General features: G+C 56.8%; 1 protein-coding gene across 2 annotated transcripts in view; it reads left to right on the top strand.

The window, feature by feature from the left end:
• Positions 1–4,258: 4,258 nt before the first annotated feature.
• GRID1 (glutamate ionotropic receptor delta type subunit 1) overlaps positions 4,259–21,101 on the top strand; it is a 680,971-nt gene continuing 664,128 nt past the window's right edge. The window contains exons 1-2 of one of the 2 annotated variants that reach the window (XM_069460227.1): positions 4,259–4,740; positions 6,936–7,091. In XM_069460227.1, coding sequence (XP_069316328.1) covers positions 4,662–4,740; positions 6,936–7,091 — 235 coding nt within the window. In that variant the 5' untranslated portion in view covers positions 4,259–4,661. The remainder of the gene's footprint in view (positions 4,741–6,935; positions 7,092–21,101) is intronic. The other variant, XM_069460228.1, reaches the window with a different exon arrangement.

Below are 21,101 nucleotides of genomic sequence, written 5' to 3'. Positions count from 1 at the left end.
GGTGTGGGCAGGGGGCACGACGGTGGGTCCTACCCTGGTAGCTCAGGCAAGCTGGTGCAGCGATGCCACCTCCCCCCGACTCCAACCTCAGGAAAACCAAGGATTAAATCCATAGAAGGCTCAAATAATAGAATGGGTGATGCAAAAGATTGCTGGCCTGAGAAATTTAAAGTGAAAACCCATGAGGGTACCAAGAGTAAAAATAAACAAAAAAATACAGTAATATCAAAGAAGATCAAATAAAATAAATACAAGCTGAGAAAACTGTAAAAATGAGATCACAGAGGTTGGCAAGAAGGGGTAGGGAGGACAAAATAGAAAGGGACAATTATCACTCAACAGGAGAGCCAGTGGCAACACTGAGGGAGCAGGTGAGATAAGCAATAAGTAAGAGTGTTTTTAAGAAAGGAAAGGAAAAATTCAGTGGGTTAAGAGAGGAAGGTAGCAGTGGGATTTTCTGAGCTCGGACTCTGGCAGAGGATGGGTTGCCTGGAGTCTGTGGGTAGGGCTGAGCCTGGCACTCAGACTCCTTCCAAGATGCTGACTGACCCTGCCCTGGGGACTTGGCCCTGGGACTCGGGTTAGCCTCTCCCAGTGCACACAGGAGAGCCTGTCCTCCATGCCAAAGCTTGCAGAGGGTCCCCCAGGCTGGGCCGTGGTCTCTCTTTGTCTGCAGTCCCTTTCATGCAGGGCCTGGGCTGAACTGCCTTAGAAATCCCAGGTGGGCTCTGTACTGGGGGGGGGGGGGGGGAAGGGGAGGAAGACACAGTCCGGGGGTGGGGGATGCTAGGAGAGGCATGATTCAGGAGGGGCACCGGTGCAGGAGCTGGCACTGTTGTTTCTACATTGGGCTGTGCCAGGATGACAGGCTGCTAAGAGGCTGGGACTCCAGCTGGCCCTTCCTCAGTGCAGTTCTTGGCTGGGGTGAGAAAGGTGGTGATGGAGAAAGGAGAAATCTGCATTTCTGGAATGACAAAGCTTTAAGCACAGTGACTGTGGCTTCTAAGTGGACTACTGAGGCCTTTCTTTGCCTTGACATTTTGCCTGCAGCTTTGGTGGCAAACTTTTAGCTTCCAATGGTGTTTTCGTTGACATTCTTGATGGGCGGGGTTTCTCTTTTTGCACCATCAGTTTCCTTGTGTGTAAAATGGGAAGCCCATGTCCTGGGTAAGATGTTAGGTGGTGAGAACAGTGCCTGCATGTGGTGAGTGCTAAAGGAATGTAGTTAGAATCAGTATAATTGAAGAACTCTTTACAAAAGGCAATCACCTGTGCTGGCCGAACTCCATGTAAAGGAAGGATTTACTGACTCTGCTTTAATTTCTGTGAACACACCTTTATGTAGTGAGGAGAAAACCAGGAGGACTGAGTCTTGGGTCTGCTAGCAGCTTACCTGAGGCCTCTCTCTGAGCCTCAGTTTTTCCCTCTCTGAAGTGGGTATGCACCATATGACCCAGAGATTGCTATCTATGTTCTCCAGCCAGGTTATTGCAGTGGGGGTGAACTCGCTCATTGGGTAGAGTTGCTTCCCCTGGTTGGGTCTGGGGAGGGGAGGACTGGTCTTAGAGAGGCAGATTTTGTAGCCCCAGAGGCCATCAGGGATTAAGGGGGCTGGGCCGGGTCAGGAGCAGTAAGTAATGAAGGGCTTGGTGAATCTGACCAAGCCCCCAATATTGGCCAATGCCGCTGGAACCTGGCAATACCAACTTCAGATATAAGAGGATTAAAAACATCTTGCCTTGAGGCGGATCTGTATAGGTCCCCAGTGGTTTCTGGGCCTGCCTTCCAGCTCTGGGAGAAACACCTCTGGGAGAAGGCATCCACAGGGACCACAGAAGGGGTGTCCAGGGCATTCTAGTATGGCTGGGAAGACTAGCCTGGCTGGGTGGAGTGAGCATCTGGGGATGGTGAGTGACCACATGCCCTGGCAGCAGGGGCAGGGGAGCACCTGAGACAGAAGGTGAGGTTGCTCCAGGCCAGCAGCTTCCAGAGGGGATCCACCTTGAGTTGTGACCTTTAGATGCCAAACCACAGGGACCCCATCATCTCCCTCATCATCCAAACTAGAATTTGTTCCAAAACTGTGCAAGTGTGTTGGTGACGTTGTCTTCTTAGTATTTGGAAGGAGGTCTTAAGGCTTGTCTTACTGCAATCATGCTACATCCACCTAGCAAAATATACACGAAGAACAACTTCTGAGTGTATTACATGCCCATTCTCCAAACACACTGCAGGGGCCCAAACAACAGGAGCCCTCCAACAAGGGGTATCCTGACCCTGTGGCTCTTGACCTCAGGTCAAGACCACACCACCAACCTTCCAAGGTGGAGACAGTCCCCACAGGAACCAAATTGTTATATTAAAAAATCCCTCCTTTATTTCCCTTCTCCCCACAACTGTGCAGCTAGTGAATGGTGGAATTTTGCAAGAATGAGAACTGGAGGCATGGGAGGTTTGGAGAGGCTGGGTGGGGCATGTTTTACCATTCGAGGCCTCTAAGTTTCTTGAAGAAGAAGTGTGCTTTTGCGTGTGTGTGTGAGACCACACTCAGCCCAGAAGCCCAGTCTGCCGTGGGCATGGCCATTTCTCTTTGCTTGCCCATTGGCCACCTCATCCGGGAAGTTACCTTGCTACCTCTGGGATTCCTTGATATTTCTGCAACTCAGCTCCTCCCTCCCAGGTTGCCCCTGCCCATGAGTCAGCCCCTGCCCAAGAGTCAGCCCCATCAGGGCTTCCTCACAGCTCTCATGTCTCCACTGGCCCCCACTGCACAGCCTCCTCCCCAACCTTTCCAAAGGAAATTTGCCAGTGACTACTCTGTGGCTGGCAGCTTGGGACACACACACACACGCTCTCTCTCTCTCTCTCAAACACACACAATTCTTTCTTCTCTTCCTGCCTTGGCTCACTCACCAGTGCTCAATGCCTGGAAGCCTCTCCTCCTCCTTTGGTAACCTCCACTTACTAGCATTTAGAACTGTCACCTCCTCCAGGAAGCCATCCCTAGCTCTTCCTCCCAGGATGGGTCAGGGTCCAGGCGCCTGTGCATACACAGCTTATTCATAGTCCTCCCTACATCGTTTAATGAACTGTTTAGGTGTCTGCCTCTCCCACTGCGCAGGGAGCTCTAGGCAAGGGCTCTAGTTGAGCCTCTCCTCGCGCCCAGTGCACTGCCTGGTGCGCGGCAGGAATCCTGGGGCCCAGCAGACAAGGCCAGCGGGGCATTCCCAGGCTCGCTGAAGGGGCAGCCCTCGAATGAGGCTCTGCCAGGAGGGATCAGACCCAACTTCCGCGGAATACGGCCCGTGAAGGCTCAGATGTTTCTCTGGAACTTGGGTGGGCCACGTGGAGCTCAGTCCGTCTGGGACTTGGGGTGTGTGGGGTAGGTGCTGCGCGTCTGGCTCGCCTCCCCCTTGCAGGCAGGAGCCCACAACAGCCTAACGCTGTTTGGTGGTGGCCGGCCGGAGGCATGCACGCACCGCGGAGGACCCCCGCTCGGCTCCGGCCGCAGGGAGCCGGCCCTCCGCTCAGGCTCGCGCGTGAAAGCTCCGCGTAGGGTCGGAGTCTGAGCCTGCCGGCCGCTTGGAAGGCTCCTCACGTCCAGGCGCCGCGGTCACGGCTGCGCTGGTTTCCGGCCATGAATTGGGCTTCAGAGTCCGAGCGCGCTGCCCGCGGGGCGGGGGATGGGCGCCTGCCGAGGTCCTCGCGAGCAGCCAGGGTTCGAGCCCGCAGCCCGGGCTCTGCTCCGCGACGCTCAGCCGCGGCCGGCGCCCCTTTGGCTCCCCTTGCATCCCGGTGACTGGCCCGGCGGCCCGCCGGCGTCTCTCTCAGGGCAAGGCGGGCCCGGCTCCGCGAGGGGCTGTCTGTTCCGGCCCGGGCATGACCCGAGACGCTCGGCGGCCGAGGTCGGCCGGCGCCTGGGCGCTCCAGGAGCCCCCCGAGGGCAGTCAGTAGCAGTCCCTCCTCCATCCTCCCGCCCCCAGCGAACCGGGAGGGGAACGAGGCCCCGACCGCCAAGTCTCCGCGCGTTGCAGCCTAGGCCAGTCCCTGCCGCCGTGCCGGCCTCCGAGTGTCCCCCCGGGCCAGGAGCGCGGAGCACCCGGCGCCCCCTCCGAGCCGCGAGCGGGCTAGCGCCGCGCGGCGAGGCTGAGGCTCCGCAGTCACGTGGTCGAGAGGAGGGCGGAGGGGAGGGAGGCGGGCAGGGAGGGGAGGGGGAGCGGAGCCGAGGGGGAGGGGGAGGGGAGGGGGCGTCCTCCGCAGTTCGCTCCTCGCCGGGGCTCAGACACACAGCCAGCCCGGAGCCGCCACGCCGGCCGGGACGCCGCCGCCACCGCCTCAGCCGCCCCCGAAGCCGCTCTAGCCGCGGGAAGCGCCGCTGCCACCGCCGCGGGCCGCCCCCGCCGCGCCGGCCTGGGCTCAAGCTGCCAGCGCCGCCGCAGCCGCCACCGGAGCGGGAGCGGGAGCCCGACCGCGCTGGGCTGGGCTGGGCTGGGCTGGGGCGGGCGCAGGGCGCAGGGGCGGGCGCGCGGGGGAAGACGCACGGGCGGGCTCGGCTCTCCCGGGGAGCGGCCCGGGACTGCACCGGGACCAGCGCCTCCCCGCTCCGCGCTGCCCTCGGCCTCGCCCCGGGCCCGGGCGGATGAGCCGCGCGCCCGGGGGACATGGAAGCGCTGACGCTGTGGCTTCTCCCCTGGATATGCCAGTGCGTGTCGGTGCGGGCCGACTCCATCATCCACATCGGTGAGCGCGGCGGGCGGCCGGGCTGGGGCTGGGCGGGGGCCCCAACGGCGCAGGGGGTGCGCGGCGTCCAAACTTGGCGGTTCCCAGGGCCGAGGGGCTCCGCGGGCGGTGCTCCCCCGAAGGGCCGCGCCGCGCCGCCCCGCGGAGGAGCTGTGCACGGGCCGCGCCGCGCTCCCGCGGGCTGCTCGCGGCTCCCCGGGGCTCTGATCTCCGCGCGGGGCCCCGCGGCCTCTGCCGACACTTAGGGCCGCGGCTTCGGGGAACACCGGGATGGACGCCCGTCGAGACCCGCGCCGCTAGCCGGGCCGTCGGCGGGCTCCGGAGGCCCCTTCAGCGCATCTCAGAGCAGCGGGGGACCGGCGGCGGGCACGGCCCGGGGGTTCGCCAAGTTGGCAGAGCAAGATCAAAGAGGCCGGACTGGAACCGTGTGTGAATATGGATGGGTGGGTGTTGTCAGCGTGTGTCGCTGTGTATGCGCCTGGCACAGTGTTGGTGTTACTGCGAGCGGGCGTTGGGGTGTGTGGGGCCATCTGAGCGTGTGTTGGAGCGTGCACGACTGTCAGCCTGTTAGAGTGGACACAGTGTCTGCCTGTTTCCCCAGTGTGTGTCTGTGTAGCTCTCGGTGTATGTGTGGGTGTGTGTGTATCTGGTTGTGGTGACTGCAGCCCAATCCTGGACGGTCCCAGAGTTTTGCGTGGTCCAAGTCTTGGGGCCAGCAGACGGTCTGGGTGGTGGGAGCTGAGGGAAGAAGCGTGGGCAGCGGGGGTGGGGGGACTCTGAGCGGGAAGAGATGGATAGAGGGAGAGAACCCGGAGAGAAGATGGGAGAGCAGAGGAGGAGGGGCCGCGCGGAGGGGGAGCGGGTGGCAGTTGGGAGCAGCATGGGAGGAATCTCGGGAAGTTGGGCCGTGTTGGGGGGCTGACAGTCGTCGCTTTGGGGGAGCCCCTCCGCAATCGCCTTTCCGGAAGTTGGGAAAGACCAGCGAGCACGGAGAAACTGGGGGTTGGGAGGTGTGAGAAGGCGGGGATGAAGGGACTGGCGGGGTGGGGGGTGGAGTCGGGTGGTGAGGGATTAGGCCCGGTCTCCGAGAGCGCAACGACCCCCGCAGAGCCCGGGGCCAAACCTGCTTCCCGCCCTGGAGAGGGCGCGAGTCTCGCGGTCAGCATTGCGGCTCCGGATGTAGCGAGGAACCCGGGCCTCCCTCCTCCTACCCAGCCCCCAACTCGGGGGATCACTGGGCTTAGCCCTAGGATCTCGGGGTCCTTCAGGGCCTGGTGAGGCGGGGTGCGGGTGGAGACTCCAGAGCTGCCCAGGTCGCGGGACTAGGCGCAGGTGAGCCCGCCGGATCTCGGATGGAAGCGCAGGGTCCGCCGAAGCGGTGCTGCCAGCGCAAAGCGCCAGCCGGAGGGCGCCCTGGAGGAGCTGTCCGCTGTTCTAGAAGGCCCTTTCAAGAGCAGCTCCTTCTGGGACCCTAAGCCCTGCTAGAGCTGAACGTGGAGGGGTCTAGCAGACAGTCCCTTCCTCCCACTCATTTCGACATACACCCAGGAAGAGGGAGTGGGAAGGCATGGAGAGTAGGAGGCTGAGCCCAGGGTGCCAGGCCGGGCAGCGTCGCAGCCATCCAAGCTGCAGGCCATCCAAGGCCCCTGCCTGAAGAAGCAAGCCCTTTCTGCGCAGGAAAGCCAACTGTAGACCTGCTTCGCTCAGCTCCACTCAGCAGGGGACGCGCATGGCAGAAAGGAGTCATTATTCCATGCTGGGATTGCGGTGGGGGGACATTGCCCTCCCAGGGGACTTTCTGGCCCCTGGGATGGGATTTATGGGACCCTGTCAGGGAACTGGCTGCTGCCTGAGGCCACCTCAGCTTGGCTCAGTCCCTTGTGTGGGGCATGGCTGGGACATGTGGTGCCTTGGTTGTGAGACACGTGTGTGACCTGGTGGCAGCATGTGGGATGTGCATGTGTAACTCATGTCAACTGTGTGCACGTGTGCTCTTGGGGGAAGGGAGGAGGAGAGCCTATTCCTGTGCAGGTTGAGCTGAGAGTGCTTTAAACTACTCTGCCAAGCTGAAATCCCAGCCTAGACCTCCCACCACCTTGCTATCTGCGGTCCTGCCGGTGACCTGACCCCAGGGCCAAGGGAAGTGGGGGAGAGTTCCTGTCCAGGCCCTAGTCATGACCGCTGCTCTCCTGCAGGTGCCATCTTTGAGGAGAACGCAGCCAAGGACGACAGGGTGTTCCAACTGGCCGTATCCGACTTGAGCCTCAACGATGATATCCTGCAGAGCGAGAAGATCACCTACTCCATCAAGGTCATCGAGGCCAACAACCCGTTCCAGGCAGTGCAGGAAGGTGAGTGGCCGCTGCGCCCAGGGCCCACTGGGCCACGGCCTGCGAGGCAGAGCAGCAGTGGGTACCAGCCGAGTAGTGACGGGCTCGGCCGCAACAAGCCCCACGCGCGGAGGCACATCCTTCTGGGCCCACCCAGGCAGCGGCGCCGGGACCGCTCTGCGCTGGGTGTCGGAGCGGAGAGCCGTGAGCGCGGCCAGCTGGGCGCCCTGCGGGTCGTGCGCCTCCTTTCCAGCTTGGTGGGCGCCAGTGTGCGCCGCGGCGGCGGCGCAGGCGTGTGCGGCTCACGGCTGTGCTGTCTTTGTTTCTCCGGTGTCTGTGGGTGGGCGTGTCTGCGCGCCGGGGACCCGTGTCGGGCGCGCCTCCCCTGATCTCTGAAGGCTGGTGTCTTCCTCGCCTGGAGCCGAGGAGCGCCCCGCGGCCCGAGCCCGCCCTGCCTGCTCTCGGAGCACAGCCTGGCAGGCGCCGCGTTTCGCAGCCTGGGGCCCCTCGGTGCCTCACCCCGCGCTGCGCGGCCGCGCTCGTCCTCCGGCTTTGAAGGAGCCGGTTTCTCTCTCACTGTTCGCGCAGCGGGCGGAAGCGCCGCCGCCTGGGCCGGAGGTGGGCGCTGTTTGCCCAGGAAAGGAGCGGAGCTGGGCCGGTCGGGCTGCGGGGAAGTCCTAGCCCACGCCTGGGCCGCCTTCGTCCGCAGCCGCCGCCTCGGGTCGGTCCCCGCGGCGGGGGCAACAGGTGCGCGGCGAGGGCGTTCCCAACAGCAGCACCTCCTGCTTTTCCCTCCTCTGCTAGTCCCTCCTCTCCCACCTGGCTCGCGACTTTGGAACCCGGTTCCTTCTTCACTCCTCCGGCTTCCTGGTCAGGGCCTAAGGCTCCGCCTCTGACACCTGCCTAGCTTCGGTCCCTTTTCCTTTTCTCTGCTTTGCTCGCCACAACCACGGGTTCCACCCTGAGGCCAGCGCCCCGGAGTGCTGAGAATACAGGGGCACAGCTGGTGGCACAGGATGCAGGGATTCCTTGCAGGAGGAACTGGCAGGGCAGGGGGTGTAGGGAGGAGGTGGGCTGGCTAAGGGCTGGCAGTGCTCCCTCCCACAGCAGGGCCCAGAATCCTCCTGCTGTCTTGGCATACACTGCCTGCCAGTCTCCTGGGTATCTGCAAGGATAGACTGACTTATTAATGGCCCTGGTCTGGGTTCAGAAGGTCAGAGCTGGTGCTGGGGAGGTCTTTGTGCTGGAGGGAGGCCTTTTGGGGTTCTCCTATCCTTGGGTGCAGCAGAAGAGGGAAAAGGGTCTGTTCTAAGGGAAGGGGCTGCCTAGCTCTGGCATCTGAAAGTCCAAGGATGTCTTGAGGTGGTTGTGCAAACCTGGAGTCCTGAGTGTTTTTTTGGGGTGATGGTGAGTGGGATAAGGCTGGCATTGCTTATAATGGGAACTGCTGTGTCCAGGCTTGGCAGATGTCCACTGTCTGATGCCAACTGAAGTACAGAGAGGAGGAATTCCTGCTCTTCTTTGGTGGCTGGTGATGTCCCACCAGCAGTCTCTGTCTCCCAATGCCCTCTGCCCCTTTTCTGTGTACTCTTGTCACAGGTCCTGGCAGGTGCTTGGGGTGGGCTCCAGCAAGGGGATGGCAAGGCCTCCTTAGCAAGAGTGACCCTAATGAGGGTGGGGATCTGGGGTGACATAGGCTTCTCCAGTGATGTGCCATAATTTTCACAGCATATCCTGTTCCCCTGACACTATCTCTGTACACCCTGTGTCTGTGGACATTCATTCTTTGTGCTTGGAAGCTGGGGACACACTTTGGAAGCACATATTTCCTGTATCCAGGAGCTTACAGTGTGATGAGGACCCTGCCTATGTTCCACATCTGGTGACATACCTCTGTTGACACACCTTGTTTTCGTTGCCTCCCCTCTGCAGTGTTGAGTATCCCATGCTCATTCATTTTGCCCCTGAATGATGATCAGAAAGTTCCCATCAGCAGTTCCCAGGGACTGAAGATAATGCTCTTGCAGGGGTTGCAACCTTAGGCAGGTAACACATGTGGATGGACCGGGCAGCTGGTCTTTGTGGGACCTGGACTGCAGAGTCTGGAGAGGTCATCTGTGTTAAAAGGAGCAGCTGTCACACAGTTTTTGCAGATTTCGCCATTGGGGAGTGAAAATCCTAGTGTTGTAGATGTGCTGGACTTTTTTTTTTAAGAGGAACCCCAAATCTGGACTTTAATGTAAAATCTGATTTTGAACGATTGTCAGCTAAACAATTTAAACAACACAGTACAAGCCAAACAAAACCTAGTTCTGGGTCATTCAACCTTCCAGCCCAAACGCAATTTTGTCCTGGAGACAAAGGCTCTACCCAGGGGCCTTTCCTGATTGAGACCCTGCTTTTCTGGGTCTCAATTTCTCTATTGTATAACTGGAAAATGTCTTGGGCTCCAAGGATGGCAGGTGGACAGAGTCGAAGGGTATGAGATTGAGTGTTTCTACATGTCTGGAACTAGGGAATTATATTCTGATGGCTGACAGTTGTCTAGGTAGAGGGACACTGGCCAGGTGTTGCTGGGCTGCCTGCTGCCCAGCGAGTGTGTGCTGGTTGAAGTGGCATGTGCTTTCACCTTGTGAGTCCCGTGGACAGAAATCCACATGGCTGTCCTGTGACCTTGCGTAGCCCTTGGATGGGCTATAATATAGGGGATGGGAGGAGCCAGCCCCTGGAGAGCTTCTGGGAGGAGCAGAGCAGTGCTCAGCAGCCTCCTCCCTTGCCTGGTGCTCACCTGAGCAGGTGCTCAGCTCTCTGGGTGTCCTTCCTTGGCTGTGTTCTATAGGGGGCTTTTCCATCACACAGCTTGACCCCTGCTTGATGGGTACCTGGTATCTCACTCATGGGCCTGGACATTCATTGCAATAGGACATGGGTAGTAGACACAGTTTGGATGGGAAAGAAAAAGACTTCTAGTGGGGGAGTGGCCAGGGTTGGACAACAAGGGCAGCTGGCGGCTCAGTCTCCACCATAAACTGTACAAGCCCCCATTGGCCTCCCAGTGGGGTGATGCTACCCCCATTTTGTTCTGAGCGGTAGCACCATGTAGGGATAAGAGCCTGGTGGAGCCTCAGAGTTCTAGTTTGGATCCTGCTGTTTCGCTCACTGTGTGACCCTGGGGCCCTGCTCTGAGCTTGTTTCCAGATCTGTTAAAAGGGAATAATCGTAGTATCTGCCTTATGGGATTATTGTGAGGATTAAATGAGATGAGACATGTGATAAATTGTCTGCATGAGGCCTGCGGTAGGTGTTCAGTAAACATGAATTCCCTTTCCATTCTTTGACCCAACTGTGAATTCATTTCAGCTTCTCTTGAGGCTGTTGATATTTTCAGCTACATCATTTTTTAAACTAGTGAATTCCTTGAGAGAGGACCCAAACTGACCTTTTCATTTTTAGCTTCTACTTTTTTCCCCGATTATAAAAGAAATGCATTGCTACAATGAGCATGTATTAATTTAAAAATGTAAAAAGGAAAAAGGGCAATGCATGCTCATTACATAAAATGGGGAAGGTACCAGAAAGCATCAGGAGGCAGAACAGAACCGTACTGAATTCTACTACTGTTATTATTTCCTTCTAGTCTTTTTTCCCCCACTGTATTTTTTAAATGTTGAGGGCTCCCATTCTGTTCAGTTTTATATCCTACTTTTTCCATTTAGTATATCATTGGCCTTTTCTGAAAGCACTATGAACTGTTTGTAAACATTACTTTTAGTAGCTGCATATATTTCCCAATAGTCAAAATATTTTTTTAAAAAAGGGAATCATTTTTGCTGAGATATGCAGAATTCAGCATGACTACAGAAAACAACTCTACGTGAACATGTTGGTCCTAAGATTTATACCTGTAGGCCGGGCGCGGTGGCTCACGCCTGTAATCCTAGCACTCTGGGAGGCCGAGGCGGGTGGATCGCTCGAGGTCAGGAGTTCGAGACCAGCCTGAGCAAGAGCGAGACCCCGTCTCTACTAAAAATAGAAAGAAATTATATGGACAACTAAAAATATAAAAAAATTAGCCGGGCATGGTGGTGCATGCCTGTAGTCCCAGCTACTCGGAAGGCTGAGGCAGTAGGATCGCTTAAGCCCAGGAGTTTGAGGTTGCTGTGAGCGAGGCTGATGCCACGGCACTCACTCTAGCCAGGGCAACAAAGTGACACTCTGTCTCAAAAAAAAAAAAAAAAAAAAAAGATTTATACCTGCAATTTCTTCAGGCTGATTTTGTACAAGATCCTTACGAGCATTGCCTTTTAGGATAGTTGGTCAGTGTATGTAAAAGAATGGATCACTCTTAATAAAATATGCATTTGATGAGGATTTAAAGCTAGCAAATAATAGATAACACAGAAAGGACATTTAAATCTCTAAAAAGTTGCATTTTAGATTTAGCTGGCAAAGTCGATATTAATAATAAGTGTGAAAATTTGTCTTCTAGGTACTAGAAGAGATATTAATTTGTTAAATAAAAAATTCCATACTGTTTTAAAGGGCCTGCTCAGGTAAAGATTATATAAATGCATATAATTTATATAAAGAACTGGCTGAACACGAGTCTTCTTTCATATATCATCTTTTACTGTGAGTAGAAACTGTGAGTTACTGGATATGCTGTAGATACATCTGTCATAGCGTGGAAGGATAATAGTTTAGGGAAGAGGCAGAAAAAAAGAATGTATGTGAGGCAGTATTCCTTTTAGTTATCATAAGCACAAAAGTGTTTTACAAAGACAGGGCAAAAAATTACCCAAGTATAGCTTGTTGTTCACAGAATGAAACAATGAAATAAAATAAAAATGAAACACAGTGAGCTTGTTGATGCCCATCTGAAGGTCTTGGTCGGTTTATGTTGGTTGCCTCCTGGGCAGCCACCCTGCCTCTCACTTGCCATGCCAGAATCTAGACATCCTGCTAGAGGGTCTCCCTCCCTGTGCTCTGATGTCTCCTGGCGGCTTCCTTGGCTTCCATTCAGAATTATAGGTCCCACTGAGGCCACAGCCTTGCAGCCTGCTGGCAGCCTCCCAAGACACTGTCAGGGTCTCTCTGAGGCTGATGTTGGTGTCATCATGAAGATGCCTGTAGGCCCAGCACCATCATTCCTATCCACGCAGCTGCACTGTTTTTTTTTTTTTTTTTGGTGCTGAAACAAATTTTACCCTAGTTAGTTAAAACAACACAAATGTATTGTCTTACAGTTCTGCAGGTCAGAAGCCTGACATGGGTCTCACTTGGCTAAAATCAAGGTGTTGGCAGGGCTAGTTCCTTCTGTAGGCTGTAGGAGAGGATAGTTTCCTTGTCTCTTCCAAGTTCCAGAGGCTGCTGGATTCCTCGGATCCCGGCCCCTTCCTCCATCTTCAAGGCCAGCAGTGGTGGGTCCGGTCCTTCTCACACTGTATCACTCTGACCTTGCTTCTGTCATCACATCTCCTTCTCTGACTCTTCTGCCTCCCTCTTTCAAGGACCCTTGTGATTCTATTGGGCCCACCTGGATAATCCAGGATACTCTTATGATCTGCAAGCTTCATTCTATCTGCAACCTGTGCCATGTAGCCTGACATAGTCACAGGTCTGGCGATTAGGACATGGATGTCTTGGTGGGCCATGATTCTGCTACCATGCTGGCACACCTGTCTGTGCCCATTATAGCCAAGGCACATTGCCCACCTTCCACTTGCTTTGCACCTAGATAGTCTTCTGCATGGTGGGCTGCACTCTTGCTTGCTGGGGGGCATCCTCTTGTCTTAGCCAGACCTGTTAAGACACTTGGGATGGATGGCTGTGTTTCCATTTCTATAAAGCTCACTCTGGAGGTATCACACTGTAAGCCTGCAGGGCCTCTGCAGACTTACCTGTGTTCTCCAATGACACACCGACTTCCTTCCCTGGGCCTGGATGCTGCTTGTACACGAGGACGTTCCTGGAGGAATCTGCTGTTTGAGTAACCAGACTACAAGTTTGTGCTGCCACGTGGACCCCTCGCCTCCTCTGCCTGGGTAGGTTCTTCTTCAGAACCTCACCTTCTGGGTCCTGTCCTCCACCCTGTGCCCACCTGGAGCCCATGGGAGGGCCCTTGTTGAAGTCAGTCCTGCTTTGCTGCCCTGCCCTGTGTCCCACAGAGAGCTGCTCATCCCGGCCCCCTGAGGGGCTGCTGCCAGTGATGCCTCAAGCCTGAAAGTAGCTGTGGACAGGGCTTCCCTCTCTGGATTCCCGCAAGCCTGTGGCCGTGGAGGGCAATGGCTGCGGTCCTCCCTCAGCTGAACTCCCAGGCTCCGGCATTCTCCTTCATTCCAGGGTCACTGCTGTGCAGGTGCACACGCACATGCAACACACACACACACACGCACACATACACGTGAGCACACGCACTTTCTCATTTTATAGCCTACACTCCTGCCCCACCCACATCCTCTTACTTGGGTTCAAGAGGCTCTCTTTCTGTTTTCCCTATTGCCCCAAGCCCGGCCCACAGATTGGAAGGTTGGGCTTAACTGGCAGGGAGCAGATGGGCACCTCACACCAGGTGTGTGTGTCGGGGCATGGGTCTGGTGAGACACTTGTCCGCCACACTGCCTTTGAGCTGCTGCTGTTCCCCTTTCTGGTGACATGCAGACTTTGACAATTCTCCTGCTGGGGCCATTTCCCTTGGGGAGGCCAGCTAAGGCTGTCCCTCAGCACCCACAGCCATTTCTTGTAGGGGCAGACAGACTCTCTTTCCCCATTCTTGTAGCTGCCGGCTTAAAATCCCTAGCCATGCACCCCAGCAGCTGTCTTCCCTTCTCACTCAGCCTTCCCCTACCCAGGAAGTGCTGCTGTCACCTAAAAGCTCAGAGCTTGCAGTCTGCACTGCTTCCTCCCAAGTCATTTCCAACCCAGTTTGATCCCCGGATGTGATTCTTTTTAGACTGGGCTACCCAGGGCAGTGCCTGTTGGTCCCTACCCTTTGGTTTTGTTCTATGTTTCCAATTGTAGCAGTAAGGGTAGATGAAGTTATACTGCAGTAACAAGGAATCCCAAAATCTCAGTGGCTTAACATGACAATAATTTATTTCCTGCTCTTGCTGTATGGCTGTCCTTGGTCAGCTGGGAGCTGGGCTCCTCAGGGTCACTCAGCTTGAATGTTGCTAGTTGCTATGTCAGAGGGAAACAGAGCTCTGGGGTCACTTGGCCTGGATGTGACCCAACCCACATCACTTCCGCTTATGACTTGTTGGCCAAACTAGCCATGTGGCTCTAGCCAGTCATAAGGGATCCAGGAAGCACAGTCCTACCATGTGCCTGGAAGCAGGGAGAACTGGAAATATTTGGTGAACCACACAAGTGCCTAGTCCCCATTCACGTCAAAATATCCCTCCTATTTCCTTGGTGACTCATTAAAACAATAGCAACAAAGGAACAAAAACCAAAAAGCAATGGTAGGCATTGGATGCTGTTTGGGCCAAGTCCATGGCTCCCATCAATTCCCCTTTGCACACTCACTGACTTGTCCCTCCTCTGTGGCCTGCTGGGCAGCCGTGCGGTGTGGTGGGATGTCAGGAAGCCTGGGTCCCCAGCCCTGCGAGGCTCTCCCCTATACTTTTCTCTGTGTCTGCCAAACTCGTGCTCTGTAAACGAGGGGCTGCCAGGCCCAGCTCTCAGAAGTCTTGAGCGAGATGTCCCCCAAGTAATGAGGCAAAGGTTGGGTTCCTGGCCCAGCCCCCGATGGGGCCAGCAACAGGGACCTCCCAACCCATTGCAGCTGGACTGTGGCAAGTCTGCACGTCCTACGGCCTCAGCCCTATGGCCCTGTGCCTCCTGCAGACTGCCCCCGCCTCTGCCCGTTTCCTTCTCACCTGCTTCCCCACCCAGCGGCAATGCTTTCGTGCTAACGGCAGTGGGCTGGGGCAGAGACCACTCTTCTCTCTGCTGTGGCTGGCCTGTGACAGGCCCTTGCTCTGGGGTGCTGCCCTCTCTGATAGGCACTGGGCTGGGGGGGGTCAGCTGTCTAATATCGCCTCCCCTGGGTTCTCCAAGCTTTTGCTCCCAGCCCATCAACAGCCAGTTTCCTGGCCAATGGCCATGGTTGGGAAGAGAAAGACCCAAAATTCTCCCTTCTGGACCTGAGACACAGGCAGGGTAGCTGGGAGGTGGTTAGATGGTCCCCTTCTATCTGTGTCTTGGTGTGAGCTGTGAGCAGGCTCCCAGTGGGTGAGGCTGGGTGGGGGGCATTGCCAGCTGGGGCTCAGGGTGGTTCTCAGGTTGCACCCCGTCCTCCTGCCAGGTCAGGGTCATGTGGCCCTGCTGACCCCATCTTTCCAGTTTGCCTTCCTCACATCAGTTCTTCCAGACCCCAGCTGAGGCAGACAGACACCACACTGCATCTCCACCGGCCCTGCACCTGTCCCCAGCCTGTGTCCTCCTGGCCCTTCCCCACACCTCTACCCAAGAACAGACGGGTGTCCAGGAGCTGAGTGGGGGGCAGGCACTCTCCCTCAGACAAACTGGGGTGCCGATCTCTGCTCTGCTGTTTGACTCTGGGTAGGTTACCTCAATCTCCTTGACTGTGCAGTGGCACAGAGGACAGCCGGGAGGGTCGGTTGAGAAGTACACTAAAGTGCCTAGCCAAGAGCTGTGCGCTGGGCAGGTGCTCGGCGCAGAGGTAGAGATGGTGGTTCTATTACTGGCCCGGATGGTCCCCAGAGGAGTTCTCGGCCTCCTCCTGCTTCCTGCCCTGGGCTGGGCTGTGTGAGCAGGTTTAGGGCAGCTGAGGTGTGTGGCTTGGAGTTGAGTCCCAGGAGAGCAGGGAAGGAGGTTGGGATTGGCAACGTTGCTCACATGGAGGCTGCCCGGCCCGTCTGTGTGGCCTGGGGCTCTGGGAACCCGCGGCCTGTCGCTGCACACTGTTCCAGTCCTGCTGCAGCCTGGCCCCCTCTGAGCGCACAGAGTGGCCGAGTCTGGCCGTCCTGGCCACAGGGCAAGCCGGTCATGCTCTGTTTTGTGGAAAGGGGTCAGGCGGGTCTGGGCTCAGATCCCAGCTCTGTGACTGATTAGCTGTGTGGTCTTAAAAAGGTCACTTCCCGTCTCCCAGCCTTAGTCTCAACGTCTGTGAAGTGGGGCTGCCTTGGAGCTGTGGTGCTGGATCTGGAGAGATGACACGTGCTGGCTGGAGGAGGGCTGTGGGCCAGCAGCAGTCCACTGGCATCAGTAGAGGCCTGCCGGCACCCTGGGGCTCGTGCTTGGGTCAAGGGTGAGGGGACAGGCTCATAGTATGCTCAGTGGGCATTCGTTCTCCCTGTGTCCTGGCACCCATTTTTTCTGTCCTTCTGGGTCCCTGCGAAGGGTACGTGATACCTCTTGGTCTCTGGGCCCTGCCTGGGTGCTAGCAACTCCCAGGTCAGGACAGAGACATGAGCACCACTGGCTAGACACCATCCTTGCCCCACATGTAGCAGGAGCCCTTGGCTGAGCCTGCCCGTGGTCTGCCCCTGGCATGGCCTGAGCCCTTGTGAATTGGGCCCTGCCTGGCCTGAGGGGCTGTCTCTGTGCTCTAGGCTGCCCACAGTGCTCCTCCTGCTTGGGATAAGATGGAGATTGAGGTCTTTTCTCGGCTCTGTTCCTGGATGGGGTCTGCAGGCTTTCTCCCGCCTTTTCCTCTGAGCACCCAGCACCATGGTGAATGAGGGAGGGCCCTGCTCTGGCCTCTGATCTGGGCTCTGGGCCCAAAGTTCTGGGACCTGACCTGAGCTCTGGGCTGGGCTTGTCTTAGGAGTGGCCCTCTTGGGCAGCCAGCACCAGAGGCTGAGGCAGCCCCACCATGGCTGAGCTCTCGGGCTGGGGCCATCTTCCCAGTCATGGCTGTTCCTTCTCAGTCCCGGGAGGCTCCCCTCACTCACCTCTCCCATAGGGCTCTAGTAGCCCAGATAACCCAATGGGCTGCCCACAAGTCCTACAGGTTGCCAGCTGGGGCCCGGAGTGCTGAGGGTGGGTCTCTCCTTATTCCAGGGCCCCAAACTAGAGCAGCCCAGGGCCTGCTGATGGGGGCCCAGCTCTGCGTGGGCCCCTGAGCCTCAGCTTGGGGCTTCTCTTAGGCCCCTGATACAGGCTTTGAGGGCTGAAGCACACTACTGCATGGTGCACGGTGCTGAGCTGGGGCTGCACAGGGCACCGAAGGCCGTTCCTCCTCTTTGGACAGGCAGGCTGGGTGGCCCCACTTTTGTGGGGGGAGAGTGGTGTGGTGGGCAGTGCTGAGGAGGGGGGACCGTCTAGGAGGGATGGATCAAGTCCTCAGACATTCCATGGAATAATCTGGGCAGAGTTCCCCTGCCCTGTGTGTGTGTGTGTGTGTGTGTGCGTGTGCCTGTGTGTGCACATGGGAGGAGGCTGTTGCAGACACCCAGGCTGCCTGGGCACATGTAGTGGAAAGAGCCAGGAGTTCCAGCTGCTGCTCAAGCCCCACGAGCCCCTCGTGCTTTGCCCCTTCCTGCACTTCCTTGGATTCTGTCTTAGTTCAGACATGGGCTCCCCAGGGGTCCTCCCGGTGCTCACAGGAGGCTGGCCCTGCCATCTGCTTCTGTCGTCTTCCTTTGACCTGTTTGGTGGTGTCTTCAGGAGACTGTGGGCTGTGGGGAGGGAGAGACTCGGTCTCTCATTTCCTAAGGTGTCCCCAGCTCCAAGACAGGGCAGTTCATGATGCACACTCAATAAACACCATTTTCCTCTTCCTCCTGGGGCACATTCCTTGGCCCAGATGTGTGGCCCTGACTCTGAGCCCCTCAGGCACCACCTGATGGGATGGTCATTGTAGTGGTGGTCACTCCACTTGGCCAAGGTCAGGGGGAGGCTGTGGACAGCACCCTGGGTCTTTCCTCATTGTCACCGACCCCTGTGGCATCTTGGCATCGTGCCAGCGGGATGAGGGTGGGAGCCAGCCAGCCTGCCCACCCTAGGGAGTGGCCCTCTCAGGGTCTCAGCTGTGCAGGTCAGCAGATGTCGCAGAGTTCTGGTGTTCAGAGCTGAGAGGGCCTTGCAAAGCCAACGCCAGCCTGAGGGAAGGTTCAAAAGTGTTATGGACTGAATGTTTGTTTTCCCCAATTTTACATGTTGAAGCCTCAACTCCTAATATGATGGTATTTGGAGATGGAGCCTGGGGAGGTAATTAGGTTTAGATGAGGTCCGGAGGGTGGGGCCCTCATGATGAGATTGGTGGCCTCATAAAAGAGTGACCAGAAAGAGCGCGCGCTCTCACGCACTCTCTCTCTCTCCCCCTCTCTCTCAAGGACACAGTGAGAAGGTGGCTGTCTGCAAGCCAGGAAAAGAGCCCTCACCAGGGACTCACCATGCTGGCACCCTGATCGCAGACTTCCAGCCTCTAGGACTGTTTGTTGAGAAAATACATGTCTGTTGTTTAAGCCAACCAGGCTGTGGTATTTTGTTATAGCAGCCCACGCAGAGTCAGACAGGAGGGGAAGGGCTGTGGGCAGATGCTGGCCTGGGTCTCTACCTGGCTGAGCACAGACTGCCTGCGGGAGCGTGGGCCAGCCCTGCCCTCCCAGAGCCACAGTGCCCAGATCTCTCAAACCAGGCGTGTGGACCAGATGGGCTAAAGATCGGTGTATCTCTGAGGATGGGTGATTGTCATCTCTGACCAGACTTCATGCTGAGCCGAGGTTGTCTCTACCCCCTCGTTTGCAGACAGTCACCATGCCCCTCCAGGAATGTTCGGGCTACACTGATTACTTCTCACCTGATTTCTCTTTTGGATATGTTCCATTTTGTAACTGCCCCTCTTAATACACAGCGTCCCCGATGTACCTGAACAGGGACTTGACTTGCTGAGCCTCAGCTGTCCTGCCTGTAAAGTGGGGATAATGGTGCCTCTCTTAATGGGTTGTTTTAAGGAACAAATGAGGTCATGGCTACAGAGAGCTTAGCCTGTGCCTGGCCCCAAGGAGGTGCCCAGTAAAGAGGAGCCACCGTGATGGTCCTCACGATGTCATCCGAGCAGCACAGAGGGATGGGGATGGTCACTGCTTGTTCTGGATGCTCTGCTGACATTAATGAAGCCCGAGTGGACACTGGCTCCCAGCACCACCTCCTGTGGTGGCTCAGGGTGAGCCTCTGGTCCTCAGGCCCTGGGACCTTTGCCCAAGAAAGAGGGCACACGAGACGCCCCTGTGGGTGCTTGTGCCATTGGTTATTTGACTTGTGTAGAATGTTCACCAACTCTAGAGAGTCTAATGTGCTCAGAGCTCTGTGAATCTCATGCCGACCTTCTAGAAGGCCAGCTCTCCTTCCCAGCCCTGAGCCACCTTGCAAGGGGCCTGTGCTGCCTTCACCGGCCTCACAGACGCCCAGCAGTCTGGACCCAGGGTTCCGCAGCACCCACGGGGTTTCATCAGTGAGAATCATGCACTCACCATTAGCTGGTGGATGTCTGTACCTGACTTGGTCTTACACTGTCTTGTGTATGTTTCATGGAGTCACAGAACAGCAGAGTCTGCTCCAGGCCTGCAGCCATTTCAGTGGATCTTCCCTTCATTGTAGTAGCCTTGTGGATGGTCACCTGGGTGGTGCTTGGAACCAGTCCAGGAATCTCACTGGAGAAAGGGACGCGGTGGGCTTGGGAGCATTGGTCCTGTCGCAGGCTCCTGGTGATCTGCTAAAAGCAGAGGTATCACCTGGCGTGGTCTCACTCGCATGTGGGAGCCAAACAAGTTGATCCCATAGAAGTTAACAGTAGAACGGTCGTTGCCAGACGCTGGGAAGGCTGGGAGCAGCAGGTAGGGAGAGGGTAGTTAACAGCTACAAAATTACAGCTAGGGAGGAGTAAGTTCCAGTGTTCTATAGCACTGTAGGGTGACTACAGTTAACAATAATACATAGTTTCAAGTAGCCTTGTGTCCAACACAAAGAAATGATAAATGTTTGAGGGCATAGATATGCTAATTACCCTGATTAGATCCTCACACTTTGTACACATGTATGGAAATATCACTCTGTACCCCTAAATATGTACAATTATGTGTCAATTAAAAAAGCAGAGGTATCTCTCAGTACCCTGTTTCTGTTGACACATCGTGCCCGGGGCTGTCTGTGCATCCTCTCAGGACAAGTCTGGCAGCTCAGGGATGACACAGGGCACAGGGAAGCCCGGATTGGGAAGGAAACCTGAAGGCTCGGCGGCCAGGGCAGCACCCTCCGCGTCCCTGCTTGGCCTCCCCCTGTGCCCCTGGCATTTGTCCAGGTCTCTCCACCTCCACTGCCATCGCCACAGCCCCCTGAAGTCACTTCCTCAGGGCTCACTGCCTCCACCCTCCCCTCCCGGCCACGTGCGTGCAGCAGTCAGAGTTATCTGAAAAAATCAATCTGATCACCTCCCTTTCCTGCTGAAACCCTTTGGTGTCTCCCACTGCATGAAGAGAAACATCCAGACCCCTTGCCAGGGCCTGCCGACCCCTAAGGACCCTGACAGAGGCTGACCTCACCTGCTGCTTTGCTGCCTGTCCAGTGAGACCACTGCCCTGGCCACCTTGGGCTTTTTCCCATCTCTCCGACAAGCGGAGCATGCACCTGCCCAGGGCCTATGCTCGTGTGGTTCGTACGGTCTGCACGAGGCGCTCCCTCCCAGCCTTCAGCTGCCTCAGCTCTCACCTCCTCAGAGAAGCTCCCCCGGCTCCAGAGGGCCCCGCTGTTCTCTTCCCAAGCATTCTTCTTCTTTCCGCGTGCTTCCCCATCTGCAGTTTTGCAGTTAACTTACTTGTGAAGATCACCAGGTCTGTGAGGGCAGAGAAGCGTCTGTCTTGTTCGCTGTTAAGTCCCCAGAGCCAAGCCTGGTGTGCAGCCGGTTGCAGGTGCTCAGTAAAGGTCTGTGGGTGGGTGGCGGGCTGGCCAGACGCCTGGGGCTGTGCTCTCTGCAGCCTCTGCATGCTGCTGCTCCTGGTCCTGCCTTCTCGCTCAGGACCTCTTGGGGTCCCGTCGCACAGCTGCCTCTACAGCAGCCCTGTC

This window comes from Eulemur rufifrons, chromosome 28, assembly GCF_041146395.1.
Source record: "Eulemur rufifrons isolate Redbay chromosome 28, OSU_ERuf_1, whole genome shotgun sequence".
Taxonomy (NCBI): Eukaryota; Metazoa; Chordata; class Mammalia; order Primates; family Lemuridae; genus Eulemur; species Eulemur rufifrons.
This window is presented reverse-complemented; position numbering and strand designations above follow the sequence as displayed.